Below are 18,543 nucleotides of genomic sequence, written 5' to 3' on the forward strand. Positions count from 1 at the left end.
AAAAATATTTTAGTGGATTTTTTTATCACTACTCATCATATTCAAATTATATTGGAAGCTAAATAATTTGAATAACTACATTAATAATTTATTTGTAGTAACTATATCAATTTCAAACAGCGGACTTCAGAGCAAGGAAAATCATCAGAGATAGACAGTGGTGTTACATAGTGATAAAGGGGTCAATTCTTCAAAAACAACAATCCTTACTTAATATGTATGTGCCTAACAACAGAGGTTCAAAATACATAAGGCAAAAACTAGTAATCTATTTATAGTCATTAATAAAGAGAAATGGAAAATCTCTAATATAATAAAGTCAATTATTTTCCCATAACATATATTCCCTTAAGTTCTGAATATAAAAATGTCAGTCCTTTCTTTTTTAAATTGAAAATAATTTATATATGCATAAAAATCATTAAAACCTATATTGAGGCTTAGAAGCTTCCTTTATTTCTTTTATGATTTAACTTAGTAGTTCCTCTACTTTTAAAAGAATATGGTAAAGTCATGGGTTCCTCCTTTAGAAAAAAAGTACATACAGCATAAACACTTTAAGTATAATTTCACAGGGCACATAGAGTAACAAATAGTTTCACCAGGCACATACACCACAGTATTTATCCAGGTACCCCCAAGGATAGAAACAAGAATAAGAAATTCCATCTTAGCACTCAAATTACAGAAGCAATGTAAACAGTTGAACCATACATACAGCACTTTGTCAGCTTCTTCAGCTTCTGTAGAAATCATGACTGTTGGTAGGTTAAAAAATGTCATTGTTTCTGTCTCTGTGAGTAGTATCTCTACAGTCTTCTTTAAGTCTTCTATTACAGGTTTTCCATCTGTTTTCTTCTTAACTGGTAAATCTAAAATGCACAATACAAATCATTTACTGATTGCTATTTTAAAATTTCATTTCATAAGTTATTGTGATAGGTCATACATTAGAGGTGGCTTTATATGGTCAAGAATCAGGACATGTTGAGAGATGTAGTCTGTTCAATTCCTCTGAAGCCAAACTGAATCTTACAGCCCATAAACAGTCTCTGTTTCTAATACAATAAGCATACCCGTCTCATACTTTTAGTCATAGCTCCAAAAGCATTCCATTACATCTCCCATAATATTAACGGAGAATGGGGTGAATGACTGTTGATACTACTCAAGAATATGGGCAAGTGTATTTTGGGACAATAGTATACAACCCTTCTTTGAGCCTAAGCTAACTTCTAGTCTATCTCTACAACAACCTTTTGTTGTTTGGCCTTCTTATCAGTTGTCTTTCGATTTAGATTACAGCCCACACCTCTAATCATCTTCACCAGGAGCTAAAGACTCTCCAATGAAAGTTCTGCTTAAATATAGGATCAAAATAGGCTCAATATCCATGTAAGTAATACAGGGAAAAGGGTTAGCCTCAAGCCTTTAGGCGAACCAGAGGTTCAAGTTCTTTAAAAAAATTTCATTCAGGACTGGGGAAGTTGGACTTGGGTAATAAAGAGCCATGACAAGGTATATAGGTCAGGCAGAGTGCAATGTTTTCTGTTAAAAACAGGATGTGAAGAAGGAATCCATGAGTCTTTGGGAAGGGTTAAGCTTGAATAGCTTTAGAAAAACAGAATTTAAGGGTGTACTTTCCAGAGACTAAGGCTCAGTCTCCTCTTAAGAAGGTCCAGAGCCTGAGAAAAACACTTCTTATAATCTAAAAAAATCCACAAGTTATTAATTCCACTAATTCCAGGAAATTAATAGTCTAGTCAATCTTCTAATGGCAGAGGAACTACCATTCACAGACAAAGCCCTAGGTTGGCAAAAAGGATTTTTGCCTGGATCTATCAACCATTGTCTGAATGTTGTTTAAATTTGGTATATATTGAAAAATTGTCTGAAACTCCCCCATATAACCTATAGAATCTATTTCGTGGGTCAGATCCCCTAACACAATTAGATCTTGACTACTTATCCTTCTCCACCTGGAAAAGTATCCCACATTTATCAATTTGCCTTGCCTGCTCCTATTTACTCCCAGTAATGGAGAGAACACTTCTTCTCCATTCCTGACAGTTCTTCTGGAAGGGAGCTCTAGTATGACAACCTTGGCTCCTCTCCATACCTTTACAAATGATATACCTTACGAGGGTTGGGGTGGGCCTGAGGTGGTCTAGATTCTTTAGTGAATGGGTGGGTAGGTCTGTCAAATTTGGGAGTTCAAGAGCAGGACTTTATCCATAATGTCATATTTTGTCTCCAATCTATCACAGCTACCCTTACTATATTTTTCAATTAAAAAGGGTTGCTATTATTTGACTACCTTTGGAGACCCCAATAGACAGGAATCTGTGAAGCCTTCCTTGGTTCCTACTTAGGCTAAAATTGGTGTGATACAATAACAATACAATTGAGTCGCAAAAGCATTTTATTCTTCTCTCCCTACAAATGGACTATATGCAGCAAATCAAGATACTCTATGAGTTTATGTAAAAGGTAGATAGCTATTACTTATTCATTTATTCAATGAGATCATTCAGAGACAATCTGTGTGTAAGGTGCTGTTTGGTCCCTACCTTGCAATAAAATCACAAGCTTTTCTAATCGTAAGCTTCCTTTTGATTATAAATAAAGCAATGGTTCTAAATTTTAGCATGCATCAGAATCACCTGAAGAGCATATTAAAGATTGCTGGGACTCACAGCTAGACATTTTTTAAACATTTAATAAACATTTGATTTTAGAATCATTTTACATATACAGAAAATTTGAAAAACTATTATAAAGAGTTCCTTCCTGTTTCCCTTCACCCAGTTTTTCCTATTGTTAACACTTATTAAAACTAATAAGTCAATATTGATACCAATATTGATACATTATTATCAAAAGCCATACTTTATCACAATTTTCTTAGTTTTTAACTAATTTCCTTTTTCTTTTCCAGGATCTCATCCAATATGCATTACAGTTAGTCATCTTATGTCCTTAGGCTTCTCTAGACTGTGACAGTTTCTTAAACTTCTCTCATTTTTGATGACCTTGAGCTTTGAGGAGTACTGGTCATGTATTTAGCAGAATGTCCTTCGATTTGGGTTTGCCTGATGGTGGGGAGGGGTTATGGATTTCTGGTAGGAAGATTACAGAGGTAATGTGTCATTCTCATCTTATATCAAGGGTACATGCTATCAACATGTCTTACCATTGATCATGTTAACCCTGAACTGAGGTAGTGTGTCAGGTTTCTCTGCTGTCAAGTTACTCTTCTCTGTATCCAGTACTCTTTGGAAGGCAATCAATATGCAAAACCCACACTTAAACAGGATGGAGAGTTAAGCTCTGCCTTCTTGAGGGAGGAATATCTATGTTAATTATTTGGAATTCTTTTGTACAGATTTTTCTATTCCCCCCATCTATTTACTTGTTCAATCATTTACTTACATCAGTATGGACCCATGAGTATTTGCTTTATACTTTGGAATATAATCTAATATTACACTATTTATTTTGTTGATGAAATTTTTCACCTTTGACCATTGGAAGCTCTTTCTGTCGGCTGCTGTGTCCCTTTCACTACCTCTACCATTTTTTGTTTGTTTATTTTTATTGTAGTTTTCTTTCTTAGCATTTGTTTACTTTCTGATCCCTGCCACAAACCTAGAATGCATCAATTCTCCAAAGATTCCTGTTTCCTTTTATTAGAGAATGGTATTAGAAACCAAGATCCGGGTACTGGGTAGCTATTGCTACTGGGATATCATTGTTTCTAGGCTCTTCAGACATTGTTCCTAGCAGACAGAGCTAGGAAATATTTCCTTTTATACTAACCCATGCATACATCTATATCAATATACATATATTAATCTGTATCTATATTAAGCTAAACATGAGTTCATATTAATGTTTCTGATTCTCATCTAGTGCCACATGTATAATTCTAACCTCCCTTTGTTTTATGGTCATCTCCCATTCCAACAACAGTGTAAAATCTGCTTCCCGCCATCTGCCTTCCATTTGTTTACATGTTCAAACCTAGTATACATGTACAACGGTTCAGAATTGTTTACCTATACTCCCTTGAAAAATGACTTTATCAACTAGAGTACACTGTTTTATGTGCAGTTCCATGTTTTAAATCTTACACAATCTACTCAATATCAATATCATTTAGGTCTACACCTTCCCCCCTCAACCACCACCACTCTTTCAGTGAGGTGATGTCATACATTTGTAAGTTATATTCTGATGTCACAGTTTGTATTCCATTCAAAGGTCCTTTAGCTTCTTCATTTCTTAATGTAGATATATTAAAGTTCACTTTTGTGCTGTAAGATTCTAGAATTTATAAATGTATACTTTTACGTATCCACCACTACAATATCATACAGAATAGTTTCACCCTCCTGAAAAATCCACTGTTTCACCTATTCAACCCCCTGCCCTCTCCAAGCCCCTGGCAACCAGTGATGTATTTTCTGTTTCTTTACTTTTGCATTTTCCAGAATATCATATACATGGAATTATGCAATGCTACACACGAGACTTTTCAGACTGGCTTACTTGACTTAGCAATAAGTATTTAAGATTCATCCATACTGTTGTGCAGTTTTATAGCTCATTTATTTTAATTGCTGAATATTCCATTATATACATGTACTATTGTTCATTTATCCATTCGCCTATTAAAGGACATCTTGATTGATTCCAATATTTTGTGATTATGATTAAGGGGCTAGAAACATTGGAGTGCAGATTTTCATGTGGATATGTTTTCAAATCAGTTGAATCCTTAGGAGTGGAACTGCTGGATTATATGGTAATACTATATTTAGCTTTATAAGAAACCGTCAAATTGTCTTTCAAATTTGTTGTGCCATTTGCATTCCCATCAGTAATGACTTAGAGTTCCTATTGCTTCTTATCCTTGCTAACAATTGGTATTGTCAGTTTTTTTGATTTTAGTCATTTTAATGGGTGTGTAGTGATATCTTATTGTTTAATTTGCAATTCCCTAACTACAAATAAAGCTGAGTATCTTTACATATGCTTATCTGCCATACATATATTTTTTTGTAAAATCTTTGTTCTACTCTTTTTTTATTTTTATACAAGTTATCATATATGTAATTTTCTAATATTTTCTCCCAGTATGTGGCTTGCCTTTTCATCCACTTAACACTGCCTTTTACACAGTAAAAAATTTTAATTTTAATAAAGCCCAACCAATCAATTTTTTTCTTGCATGGATTATGCTACTGGTATAATATCTAAAATCTCATCACCAATCTAAAAATCACAGAATATTTTGATATTTTCTTCTAGAAATTTTATACTTTTCATTTTACATTTAGGTTTATGATTTATTTAGAGTTAATTTTTGCGTAAGGTGTAAGGTCAGTGTTTATGTTCTTTTATTTTTTTTGCATTTTGACCTACAATTGTTCCATCACAGTCATTGAAAAGATAAGCCTTCCTCTATTGAAGTGCCTTTGTGTCTTTACCAAAGATCAGTTGATTATACTACTGTGGGTCTATTTTTGGGCTCTCTATTCTGTTTCGTTGATCAGTGTTTACTGTTTTACCAGTATGCTGTCTTGATGATGGTAGCTTTACACTTACTCTTGAACTTAGGTAACTTGAGTCCTTCAAATTTGTCCCTTTTTTTTTCAGGGTTGTGTTGGCTATTCTAGGTGCTTTGCCTTTATGTCTATAGAAGTTATAGAATCAGTTAGTTGATATATGTAAAAAATCTTGCTGGGATTTCGATAGAGATTGTATTGAATCTATACATCAAATTATGAAGAACTGACATCTAAACAATATCAAACGCCAATGCACAAATAGAGAATACCTCTCAATTTATTTAGATCTTTTTAATTCCTTTCTTCCCTCTTTTGCAGGTTTTGCATACAGATTTGGTCCATATTTTGTTGGGTTAATACCTCTTTTATTCTGCTCTACTATAAATGGTATTGTTTTTGAAAATTTCAAATTCAAGTTGTTCATTGATGGTATACAGAAAAGTAATTTGCTTTTATATATTATCCTGCAACATTGCAGGATATAAGCTTATTGGTGCCAGGAATTTTTATTTTTTGTAGACTCTTTAGCATTTTCTACATAGACAATCATGTCATCTGCAAGTATACAGTTGTATTTTTTCCTTTCCAATGTATATAAATTTTATTTTTCTTGTCTTGTTAAACTATGGAGGACTTCCAATGCAATGTTGAATAGGACTTGTGAGAGAAGACATCCTTCCCTTATTCTGGATCTCAGTGGGGAAACATTCAGCCTCTCATCATTAAATATGTGCCCTAGGGTCTTTTTTGAGATACAACTGACATAACGTTATATTAGTTTCAGGTGTATAATGTAATGATTCAATATTTGCATATACTGCAAAATGATCACCACAGTAAGTCCAGTTAATATTCATCACCATACAGTTACAGATTTTAGCTCCACTCTCCCAGCTACTTTCAAATATGCAACACAGTATTATTAACTACAGTCACCATGCTGTATATTATATCACCATGACTCATTCCTTTTATAACTGGAAATTTGTACCTTTGACTTAGGTTTTTGTATATTTCCTTTATTAGCTTAAGAAAGTTCCTTCTAGCTCTTGTTTTTAAAGTTTTTAAAAATTATGAATAGATATTATTTTTTCATCAAGTACTTTTTCTGCATCTACTGATAGATCATATGGTTTTTCTTATTCAGTCTTTTAATGATAAATTACATTAAAAAAATTATAAGTGTTGAACCAGCCTTATATTCTTGAAATGGGCTCTATTTGGTTGAGATGTACTATCTCCTTTATAAATTGCTAGATTTTGTTTTCCAATATTATTTTTTAAGATTTTTTTTTTGCATTTATGTTCCATGAGAGTTATTGGTCTATAATTTTCTTATGTCTTTATCTAGTTTTAGTATTAGGGTAATGCTATCTCATAAAATGAGCTGGTGAATGTTTCCTCTTTACCTATTTTCCAGAACAAACTATATCAGCGATTTTCAACCCTTATGCCACAGCACACTGGGGAACCACAAGAATTTTTAACACATGCAATACCTGACTATTTAGTCAAGGGCACTGACCTCTTTTCCCTGAGACTGTCAAATTAAAAAATGATAACATCCAGCACAACAATGGCCGTGTGATGTGAATGAATCAAAATTATATCTATTTTTTTCCTACCTCAGAGGAGATAGGTTTACACATATCAGCACACCACTATTTATGTCTAACCCCCACTCCCAGATACTCCAATTTAATAGGGCTGAAATAAGACTTTACTAGGGGAATTTTAAGAGGTATACCAGATGATGTTAATGTGCATTTAAGATTAAGAAACACTGCTCTAGTCTAAATAATCAGCTATGTGGCAGTAGAATTGTTTAGGTGTAATTCACTTTAGAGACTAGCTTCACCAGCACCTGGCCAAGACCACATAAACATCTGTATCATTCTTCAAGGCTTCCAGGGTGAGGCTGTGTCACGTCTGTTTGTTTTTGATGTAGACAAGCAGAGGAAAGTCTTAGGCAAATCATTTTTATAAAGATTTTAGTTCTTATCTTAAGAACAATGCAAATCCATGGAAGGGTTTTTAAGCTGGCGAGAGTGATCAGATTGTGTTTTTAAACAGATCATTCTGAATACAGTTTGGAAAAACAAACTGGAGGGTGGCAAGAAGATCTGTAGAGAGGGCTGGAGACAGTCGTGACAATAATCCAATCCTCTTGGTCTCCCTCTGAAAGGGTGAGTTTCACTCCTGGGACAGATTGTTGATTGCCTAAAATTCTTCGCTAAGTCTTTCTCCCTTACTTTGCCTCTCTCCATATATATAACAACAGAGAGGTGGGGACATCAACTATTTAGTTTTCCAACACTCTCTTGAAGCTAGGGGTGACCATGTGGCACATTTCTGGCCAAAAAGATAAAAGCAAAAATAAACAAGAAGAAAAGTCTTCTGGGGAAGCTTTTCTTTCCTGATGAGGGAGATGTGACTGGGGCAACGGCCTTTCTCCTTCTCCTGCCTCTTACGTGGATATAATGCCCAAGAGGTGGGGTGAATATTTTGAGTCCACGAAGCAAGAAGAAAGGGCTTAGGGAAAGAGAAGAGTGAAGCTGCCATACCAGAGTCTGGCATAATTAAGTCACAAAACCAAGGCCAAAAGTTAGCTACCTCTTAACTTCTTTTAATGTGAGAAAAATAAGACTTTGTTTAAGCTAATGGTAGTTAGGTATTCTGTTACTTGTTGTCAGATGCATGCCTATTGCACCGAAAATGTGAGTCCATCACCAAAAAAGAGGATTCCATCAAGCACTTTTCCAACTGTATCAATATTTTCACTAATCCTTCATTATCATCTTAGAGGGAAAAGCATCCTTACTGTGCTCTTAATGCAAATGCCCCTCAAGTAGGTACTCATTTCTTCTGGTGCTTCTAATCAACCATTATTTCGTCATTGTTTTATCTTCACTTTCAAAATCCTTTGCACTACCTCATGGTTTCTCCTTGGCTTGGAGTGGGCCTCTCCCCTTCATTCTGACAAATTACCGTTATCTTTAAAAACCCAATTCAAAAAAGTCAGTGACGTTCTCTGTGAACATTTTCTCTTTTTCTTACCTCAAAGGAGTTAATCTTTCCTTTCTAAGTACTCCCATCACATTCTGCATATGTCTTAGTATAGCATTGATCACAATGTATCAGGATTATTTGTCTCCTGAGTAAAAAGCTGAGTTCTTTAAAAAACAAACAAACAAAAAAACATGGTCTGTGATTCCTCAAGCTGGTGATATAGGAACAGTCACCTCGGGAACTTCTAGAAACATATGGGTAGTTATTACTCTGGTAATATTCATGTGGCTACTGTACACACCAGCATTTGGGAATCATTACCACAGTTCTTTTATCTTAAGTATCTAACAAATAATGAGCATATCTGCTAAAGAAATATAATGGTCTGCTACTGATAAACAGCTGTATTTTCATTACCTGTAAAACTTGTCAGTCCTTCCCGTTTATAGGGTTGTTCTTCTATTTCTTCTGCTGTTGATTCACTAGTTGATAGACTTGACTTAGAAACTGTACTGCTTCCTAAAACTGATCTTTAATAATAACATTATTCATTTATTTAGATGTCAATATGGATAATTAAATATACAAATGAAAAAATCAGATTGAGAAATCAATTATACATAAGCAAAATTGATAAAAATTAGTTCTTCAAACATCGTGATTTTTAATATTCTTTAAGAAGTCATTTTAAATATATTTTAGAGATGAGACATGTCAAAACTATGCCTGAAGTCCTTCAATGGATTCCCAATATATTTAGGGTAAAGACCCAAAAGTACAGCCTACCTACCTAGACCCCACCTTCAGTATCACTCTTTCCTTCCCCTCTTCTTTCTTTTAAGTTCCTCAATCTTGTAGAGCTTTCCTCCTTCAAGACTTCAGCCTAGAACACCCTTCCTTTCATGTGTCACCAGGTTGCTGCTCATCATTCAAATCTCATCTTAACTGTGACTTACTCAATTTGATAAGGATCCTCCCTAGATTTACTTAAAAGAAAATCTGTGTACTCAATGGAAAATCAATACTAAAGAATCCCAAAATAATTTCCTCAAATACATGAACTTAAAATTACTCCATGATATCAAGTGCTTTCTTCCTTTCTATTTATGGTCCCAACTGCACTCCCTGAGGGTGGGTTAAGTTTACCGGAATATCCATTGTTTCGCTTAGCACTCCCATGGATACTCTAGAGCAGCATTCCCCCCCCCTAAATCTCATGCTTAGTTAACATCTGGAACTTTTGTCAGATTGAAAATTACACACTCAAATATTTCGCCATAATCTTTACATTGTTTTAGGATGTATACTGTTTTATTATTGCAAAGACTCTGAACTTCTCTACTATAAGCATTCATAAAATTTCAAGTACAAAAACAAATTTCAAGTACATTAGTATCTATGTAATAGATGCATAACATTTCATTTACAAAAAGGAAAATTATAAAATAGGAGAAACCAAACCCTGAGAGAACAGGATTTGCATGGGAAAATGGGGGTGGGGGAAAGCCACTCTTTCCCAGAAATTGCAGCACAAAAAAGAAACTGAATAAATATGTCTGTGGGCATGTAATATGGCCCCCTCTTTTGGTTTTTCAGGAAATACAGTAAAATTTATATATTTTTTCACAAATGTTTTGGTGTGAGAGCAGGGGAACTTAAGCCATGCAAAGTTCTACATCTAATTAAAATTAATTATGAGAAGAGCATAAGGATGGCACATTAGCATGACAGAGCGGAGCCGGGAGACTGGAGACAATAGGCATCTAAGTTACACATATGCAACTTAATGGAAAAACAGTATATATGATATAAAAAAATATATAAAATAGTATACTCTACCTTGTAAACTGCCCTAACATACTAGGATTTAGTGTATTTTGATAAAGGCTGTGGGAAGTTACATATTCTGATGCAAATGATCCTTCCTGTGATGTCAATAGTTTATTTGGCTTTGCTGTACCAGTAAGTGGATCTGGACGGTAAAGAGGCCGAGGAGTAACATCAACTCCATTTACATCAAACACCTGTGGGAAGTGTAATATAAAATGAAATAAGTTCAAAAGATGAGGTTTCTAAATAATTAGTCCTATAAATTAGAAATAAAAGCAGTAGGGGAAAAAAGATAAGCATAATGTTTCTAGGATAGAATAAACATGAAAAATTGATCAATAAAAGATTTTATGCTTAAAAAGTTTCTTAAGTAGGCATACGTTTTTAAGTCTTATGTTTCACCTATGTACAAGCAATATATACTAATTTTGAAAAACTTCAGAAAGATTATTATTCATCCAGATTATTTTTGTATATTTATTTTTTTGTGTATAGCTTTTTAAAAACTTACTTTTCACATTAATAATCATTTCCAGATTACATATGGGGGGAGGGGAACACAGCATTTATTCTTGCATTATTGTTTATTAATTATTGTATTATTTTCCATATGAACAACTGTAAACTTACTTTTGTCCCACCCTGTATTCTCGGTTTGTTTTTGGCTAGCTTTTCATTTTTTCAATTTGAAATTTAGCATATACAGAATTGTAATTAAAACAAAACCATACAGTTAATATAAGGCAAGTATTACAATAATCACAACTAAAAAAATTAGAACATTGATAGCACCTCCAGAAGACTTTGCCTCTCTGGATCACAGCTAGTGCCCCTAGCCTTTGCCCCTTCTGGATTTCAGCCATTCACTCCTCCCAGTGGTAATTATTAACTTGATTTTGCTAGTCATTTCCTTTCTTCTTTTTATAGTTTTATTAAGCATGCATTCTTAAACAACAGCATTTACTTTTTATATATTGTATCGAAGTAAAATATGCATATAGAAAGTACACATATAAATGTACAGCTTAATGCATTTTCACCAACTGAACACACCCATGGACCCAGTATTCAGGTTTAGAAACAGAAAATTACAGAATCCCGGAAACTCCTTTCATGAAGGATACTATCTCCCACCAAAGGTAATAATTACTCTGATACCATGGATTAATTTTGCCTGTTTTTAAACTTTATTTAGATGGAATCATACTATATTTCCCTTTGGTATCTGGTTTCTTTTGTTCAATATTATATTTGTGAGATTCATTCATATTATCAAGTATAGTTGTAGATGATTCATTTTCACTGTTTACACTATTCCATTGTGTGAATATGTCACAATTTTATTTACCTATTCTATCGTTCATGGACATTTCTGTGGTTTCCAATATTCTGGCTCTTACAAATGGTGCTGCTATGAATACTGTTGTACGTATTTTGCTGAATATGCTGTATGAATTTATGTTGGATATGTACCTGAGAGTGAAATTTCTGGGTAATGAATTATGTATATGTTCATCTTTAATAGCACTGCTAACGTTTTTGCAAGTGGTTCCCACCAACAATGTATGAGAGTTCTGGTTGCTCCAGATTTTTGCAAGCAAAATCCCAGTATTTACCATGTTTGTCAATGTAATTTAGTTTTGCCTGTTTTTAAAATTTATATAGTCATATATTATGACTGATACTCTGTCATCTTTTGTTCAACATTTTTATATTTCTCCATGTACAGAAGAGGTTTGTTCATTTACTGGAGACTATAAACTAATCTGTTGGATTAGTATATCATATCTTATTTTTCCATTTTACTTTGACTAGACATTAAGTTGTTTCTAGGTTTGGGGCATCATGAAAACTGTTTTAATGAACATTTACGTAAAAGTATACTGATACACATGAGAATGCAATTCTGTGGGGGATGTATAAATGTGCATTTGATGGGTCAACCTGATTAAATTACACCTAACTATTCCCGAAATTGGTTGTAAAAATTTTTACGATTACCACCATTGTGTGACAACTGCTATTACTCCACATTCTCAACAACTAGCACTGTCAGATTTATAAATTTAAGCCAGTCTGGTATGTGTATACAGATATCTCATTTTGATCTTAATTTCCATAAAGTTGAGTTTCTTTTCATATAATTACTCCCATTTTAATTCTTTTTTTTTTTGGGGGGGGGGAGAAAAATGTCCCATACCGGTCTTTTGCAGACTTTTTTTTTTTTTAAAATTGATAATGGGAGTTCATTATATATTCCAAATATGAATCCTTTCAGTTTTATGTGTTGCAGATGTCTTCTTTCACTCTGTAGCTTCATTTTCTTTGTGATAATTTTTAATAAATAGAAGTGCTTAATCTTAAAGTAGTCAAATTTATCACATTTTCCTTTATGGTTTATGCTTTAGATGTCTCGTTTAAAAAACATTTCCAATCCTGGAGTTATGAAGATGTTTTTCTGTTGCTTTTCATGTTTAGATCTACAGTATAACTGGAATTGGGTTTTGTGTATAAGATGCGGAAGGCAAAAAAAGAATTAAAATGGGAGTAATTATATGAAAAGAAACTCAACCTTATGGAAATTAAGATCAAAATGAGGTATCTGTATACACATACCAGACTGGCTTAAATTTATAAATCTGACAGTGCTAGTTGTTGAGAATGTGGAGTAAAGTCCTGATCACATTTGTTATAAAACAAGTGTTTATATGTGCTTGAGTCACTTGTAGGCTCTCTGCTCATCCCTTTGCTAATGTCACCCTTGTTATTAAACTTGGTATCTGAGAGGGTAAATCTTTCCACCAAGTTCTTAATCAAGAGTGTCTTGGCTATTCTTAGGCTTTAGCAGTTTCATACAAATTTTAGAATTACCTAGACAAGTTCCTGAAAAACATATCATGAAAAAAAAACTTCTGAGATTTTGACTGAAATTGCAAAGAATCTATATGTCAAAATTCGAGTATAACTGATACGTGTACAATCTTTCTATGCATAAACATGACCTATCTCTTCATTTGTATCTCCTTTAATATCCTCCAGTAAAATATTAAAATTTTAAAAATACAGATATTTACATCTTTTGTTATATTTATTCAAAAGTACATGATGCATTTAATGCTATTATAAATGGTATCACTTAAAAAGATGTAATTTTAAAATCATTTGTTGCTGGTATACATATGTCATGTGTTGCTTGTTTGATTTGATATCCAATAACCTTGCTTAAACTCTTACTATTTTGATAATTATCAGTAGGTTATTTTCAATTTTATATGTAGACTATTGTGTCATCTACAAATATTCAACATTTTGTTTCTTCATTTCTAATTCTTATTCTTTGCATTTCTTTTTCTTCTCATACTGAACTGGCTGAGGCTTCCAAAAATGTTGGATAGAAGTGGATCCTTCTTAGAAATGCCTCACCATTAAATATAATCATTGCTGTATGATTTTTATAGATAAGAAATCAGATTAAGAAAGTTCCTTGTGATTTCCAGTTTCATAAGAATCCTTTAAATAATATTTAATCTTATCAAATACTTTCTATCTGTATTTAGATAATCATATGCTTTTTTCCTTTTAAATGTCATTATGGTAAATTACACTAATGAATTTTTAAACATTAAACCTATCTTAGTATTTTGGTATACACTCAACCTCCTCATAATGTATTATCTCTTTTTATTGATATTGAATTTTGCTAATATTTTATTGAGGATTTCTCCATCTATGTTGGAAACTCAAATAAGATTGGCTTATAATGTTTCTCATATTGTTGTTGGCTTTTAATATCAAGATAAGACTAGCCTCATAAAATGAGTTTTGGAGTATATCCACTTTTCTATTTCTGTTTTCATCCATATATGTTTAGCACATATCACTAGAGAAAAACCATCTGGGCCTAGAATTACTTTAAAGGAAGGTTTTTAAATTATTCATATTACTTTCTTTAATAGATTACAATTTTCAATTTGTCGTCTCAGTAAAATGCATGTTTTGAAAGAATTTTTCCATTTTATCTTAATTTTCAAAATTTAAAATTGGAATTTACAGACAATATGCACTATCTTTTATTTTTATTTAAAAAAATTTTTTTAATCCTCACTTGAGGATATTTTTCCATTGCTTTCCAGAGAGAGGGAGGGAGAGGGAGAAAGAGAAGTATCAATGATGAGAAACATTCGTTGGTTGCCTCCTGTAGGCCCCCTACTAGGGATCCAGCCTGCAACCCAGGCATGTGCCCTGAGCAGGGCAGTTTGTGTATTTTTAGGAATGTGTCTATCTTATATAAGTCATTTTATTTCTTGGCATGCAATTTATTATAGTATTCCTTTATAATCCTTTTTATTTCTGTAAGGTTGGTGGTAATGAACACTCATTTCTGATTTTAGTACTTTGAGTCTCTTTTTTGTGGTGAAGCAGGATACATGATTGTCAATTTTTGCTGATCTTATCAAAGAACCAGCTTTTGGTTTCACTGATTCTATTGTTTTTTATTCAATATTTCATTAATTTCTAATCTATATTATTTCCTTCTTTCTGCTTCCTTTTTGTTGTTGGTTTTTTTTCTTCCCAGTTTCTTAAAGTGGAAATTTATGCTACTGATTCTAGACTTATCTTCTTTCTTTATAATGTGGGCATTTACATGTATAAATTTCCCTCTAAGCACTGCTTTAACTGTACCCCATAAGTTTTGTTATATTGTGTCTTAATTATCAATCATCGTAAAATATTTTTTATTTCCTTTTGATTTTCCTTTGACTCATTGAATATTTAGGAGTGTGTTGCCTGATTTATACATACTTATGAGTTTCACAGTTTTTTCCTGTTACTGATTTATAATTGTATTCCTTTTGTTGTTTATTCATGGTTTTATAAACTCCACATGAGTAAAATCATCCAGTATTGCCTTTCTCTGACTTTTCACTTAGCATAATACCCTCTAGGCCCATCCATGTTGTCACATATGGCAAGATTTCATTCCTTTTTATTGCCAAATAATATTCCTTTATCCATTTACCTATTGATGGGCATCTAGGTTGTTTCCTTGGCTATTACCAGTAATGCTGCAATAAACATGGGGATGCATATTTCTTTTTCAATTAGTGTTTTTACTTTCTTCAGATAAATACCCAGAAGTGAAACTGCTGGATCACGGGGTAGCTTTTTTTTTTTGAGGCGTCTCTAAAATAATAAAAAGTATAGTATAGTAAATACATAAATCAGTAACATAGTTGTTATCAAGTGTTACATACTGTACACAATTGTATGTGCTATACTTTTATATGATTAGTCATATAAAAGTATATGACTAATCATATAAAAGTATAGACATAGGTCTGTCTAATCTAGCATCAATACGAGCATGTGAGTAATGTGTTGCACTCAGACATTATGATAGCTATGACATCCCTAGGTGACAGAAATTATTCAGCTCCCCTATAATCTTCTGGGACCACTGTAGTATATGTGGTTCATCATTGAACAAAACATTGTTATGCAGTGCATGGCAGTCATTTTTTAGGTCAATCTTTGATATCTGTTCTCACTACAAAAGACCCCTTCCAGCTGTCGTTATTCCCTGGTTCCCTGTAAACTAGACAGCCTACAATCTAATGTATATCTTCACTAGATCCACAAATCTCCCAATTGCCTCCTACCATAACCTCCACTGTTTTTTAGGGTACTCTTGGGTTTAAACTTCATGCTCTGTTGAAAATAAAGTTGGTTACTTTCAGAAGATATTAGGGGCTGTTTTACACCTTGCTTCTTCCCCCCGATTAAATCTCTCCATCAGGTCCCTGTAATGTGAGTGGGGACAATGTTAAACTTCCCTATGAGTGACAACATGGAGGGGGTGGAGCAGTAACCTGAGGTCTTCTCAGCTTAGATCTCCTGATAAGGAACCATAATCTCTTGAACCAGAGGACCCAATATTCTTAGGATGTCATATTCAAGGTTGACCTCATCAGTGGGGATTAGGCAGAAGAAAAAAAAATCCACACTTCTCAACCACAGGATTTAGCCTCAGCAATGGGGCTGGATGAGAATCACTAAGGTTCTGCTTCTGGGAAAGTAAGTCATCAGCTGGGAGGTGAGCGGAGAGGGAGTTGTGTTCTTGGCCTCAAGCAGTCTAGAGTGCAGTGTTACTTTTGTATAGGGTGTGAGATAAGAGTCCTACCTCATTCTTTTCGTGTAGATATCCAGTTTTACCAACACATTCATGGAAAAGACCATTCTTCCCCATTGCATAGTCTTGGCAGTCTTGTTGAAAAGCATTTGACACATATTGAGGGTTTATTCCTGGGCCCTACATTCTATTCCATTGGTTTATATTTCTTTTTTTTTTTAATGTCAGTACTATACTGTATGTTTTTAAATTAGGAAGTATGAGACCTCCAATTTTGTTCTCTTTTTCATGATTGTTTTGGCTACTTGGGTTCCTTTGCTATTCCATATAAATTTTAGGATGAATTTTTTTTCTGTAAAAAATGTCATTGAAATTTGATAAGGGTTGCATTGAATCTGTGGATCGCTTTGGGTAGTATTGACATCTTAACAATATTAAGTCTTCCAACCCATGAACAAGGGATTTTTTTCTCATTTATTATTGTCTTCTTTTATTTCTTTCAGCAATTTCTGTAGTTATCAGTATACAAAGCTTTCACCTCCGTTCTTTATTCCTAAGTACTTTATTATTTTTGATGTTACTGTAAATGGATATCTTTTTCTTAATTTTCTTTTGGGAGTGTTCATTGCTCAGTGTACAGAAATGCAACTGATTTTTATGTTAATTTCCTATACTACTTTTCTGAAAAATTTTTTTTAAATGTGAAATCATTAGGTTTTCTATATATAAGATCACAGCATCATGTTTTCTATATATAAGATCATGTGAATTGAGATAATTTTACTTCTTCTTTTCTACTTTAAATGACTTTTATGTCTTTTTCTTGCCTAATTGCTCTGGCAACAACGCCCATTATGAGGTTGAATAAAGTGGCAAAAGCGGGCATCCTTGTCCTGTTTCTTTATTTCATCATTGTGTATGATGTTAGCTGTAGGTTTTACAGAATGTCACTCAGGAAATACTTTCTCTTTCAAGTTAGTCAAAACATTAAAGAAAAAAATTAAAAAAAAAATCATGAATGGATATTGAATTTTTCCTAAATGCTTTTCCTTTATGTGTTTTTTATTATTTTTTTTGTCTATTAATATGGCAAGTAGTAATGATTTTTAAATGTTGGAACAACCTTGCATTCATTATCCCTATTTGGTCATGACTGATTATCCCTTTTATGAAGTATTGCTAATCCTATGTAATATGTATGTTATATATGTATGAATGTATAATATATACATAATGTATATAAATGTGTACACAATCTGTATATTGTTGTTATGAAGTAAATATTTGTATACTCCCAAAATTCATGTTGGAACCCTAATCCCAATGAGATGGTATTGGGACATGGAATCTTTGAGAGGCAATTAGGTAATGAAGTTGGAGCCTCATGAATGAGATTAGTGCCCTTATAAGAAGAGGCCAAGAGAAGTAGCTAAATCTCTTTCAGCCCGACAAAGATACAATGAGAAGGTGGCAGTCTGCAACCTGATAGTGGGTCCTCACCAGAACCTCATCATACTGGCACTCTAATCTTGGACTGCCAGAAGTGTGAGAAATACATTTCTTTGTTTATAGGCCAGCCACTCCATGGTGCTTTGGCATAACAGCCCGGACTAAGATGATGGTACATGTAATATATTAATTTATTAAAAATGTATAGGGTTGTTTCCATTTTTTGGCTATTATAAATAAAGTTGCTATGAACATTCCAGGTACTAGTCTTTGTATAAACCTATACTTTCTTTTCTCTTGGGTAAATACCTAGAAGTGGAATGGCTGAATGCTATAGTAGCTATATATGTGACATTTAATAAACTGTCAAATTGTTTTTCATTTTTCATAAGAGAGTTCTAGTTGTTTCATATACTTGCCAACATTTGGAATGATCAGTCTTTTAATTTTAGTCATTCCAAAATAGGTGTTTAGCAATATCTCACGGTTTTACTTTGCATTTCCCTAATGATTAATACTGATCATCTTTAATGTGCTCATTTGCCATCTGAA

At 33.3% G+C, this 18,543-nt stretch overlaps 1 protein-coding gene across 2 annotated transcripts in view; it reads right to left on the reverse strand.

Moving 5' to 3' along the window:
* The window catches only part of DNAI4 (dynein axonemal intermediate chain 4), a 63,797-nt gene that overhangs the window by 39,774 nt on the left and 5,480 nt on the right, over positions 1 to 18,543 (reverse strand). For both annotated transcript variants that reach the window (XM_087820504.1, XM_087820505.1), the window contains exons 3-5: positions 10,422 to 10,606; positions 9,000 to 9,112; positions 719 to 872 (exon numbers count right to left, since the gene is read on the reverse strand). In XM_087820504.1, coding sequence (XP_087676630.1) covers positions 719 to 872; positions 9,000 to 9,112; positions 10,422 to 10,606 — 452 coding nt within the window. The remainder of the gene's footprint in view (positions 1 to 718; positions 873 to 8,999; positions 9,113 to 10,421; positions 10,607 to 18,543) is intronic.

This window comes from Miniopterus natalensis, chromosome 9, assembly GCF_054644295.1.
Source record: "Miniopterus natalensis isolate mMinNat1 chromosome 9, mMinNat1.hap1, whole genome shotgun sequence".
NCBI lineage: Eukaryota > Metazoa > Chordata > Mammalia > Chiroptera > Miniopteridae > Miniopterus > Miniopterus natalensis.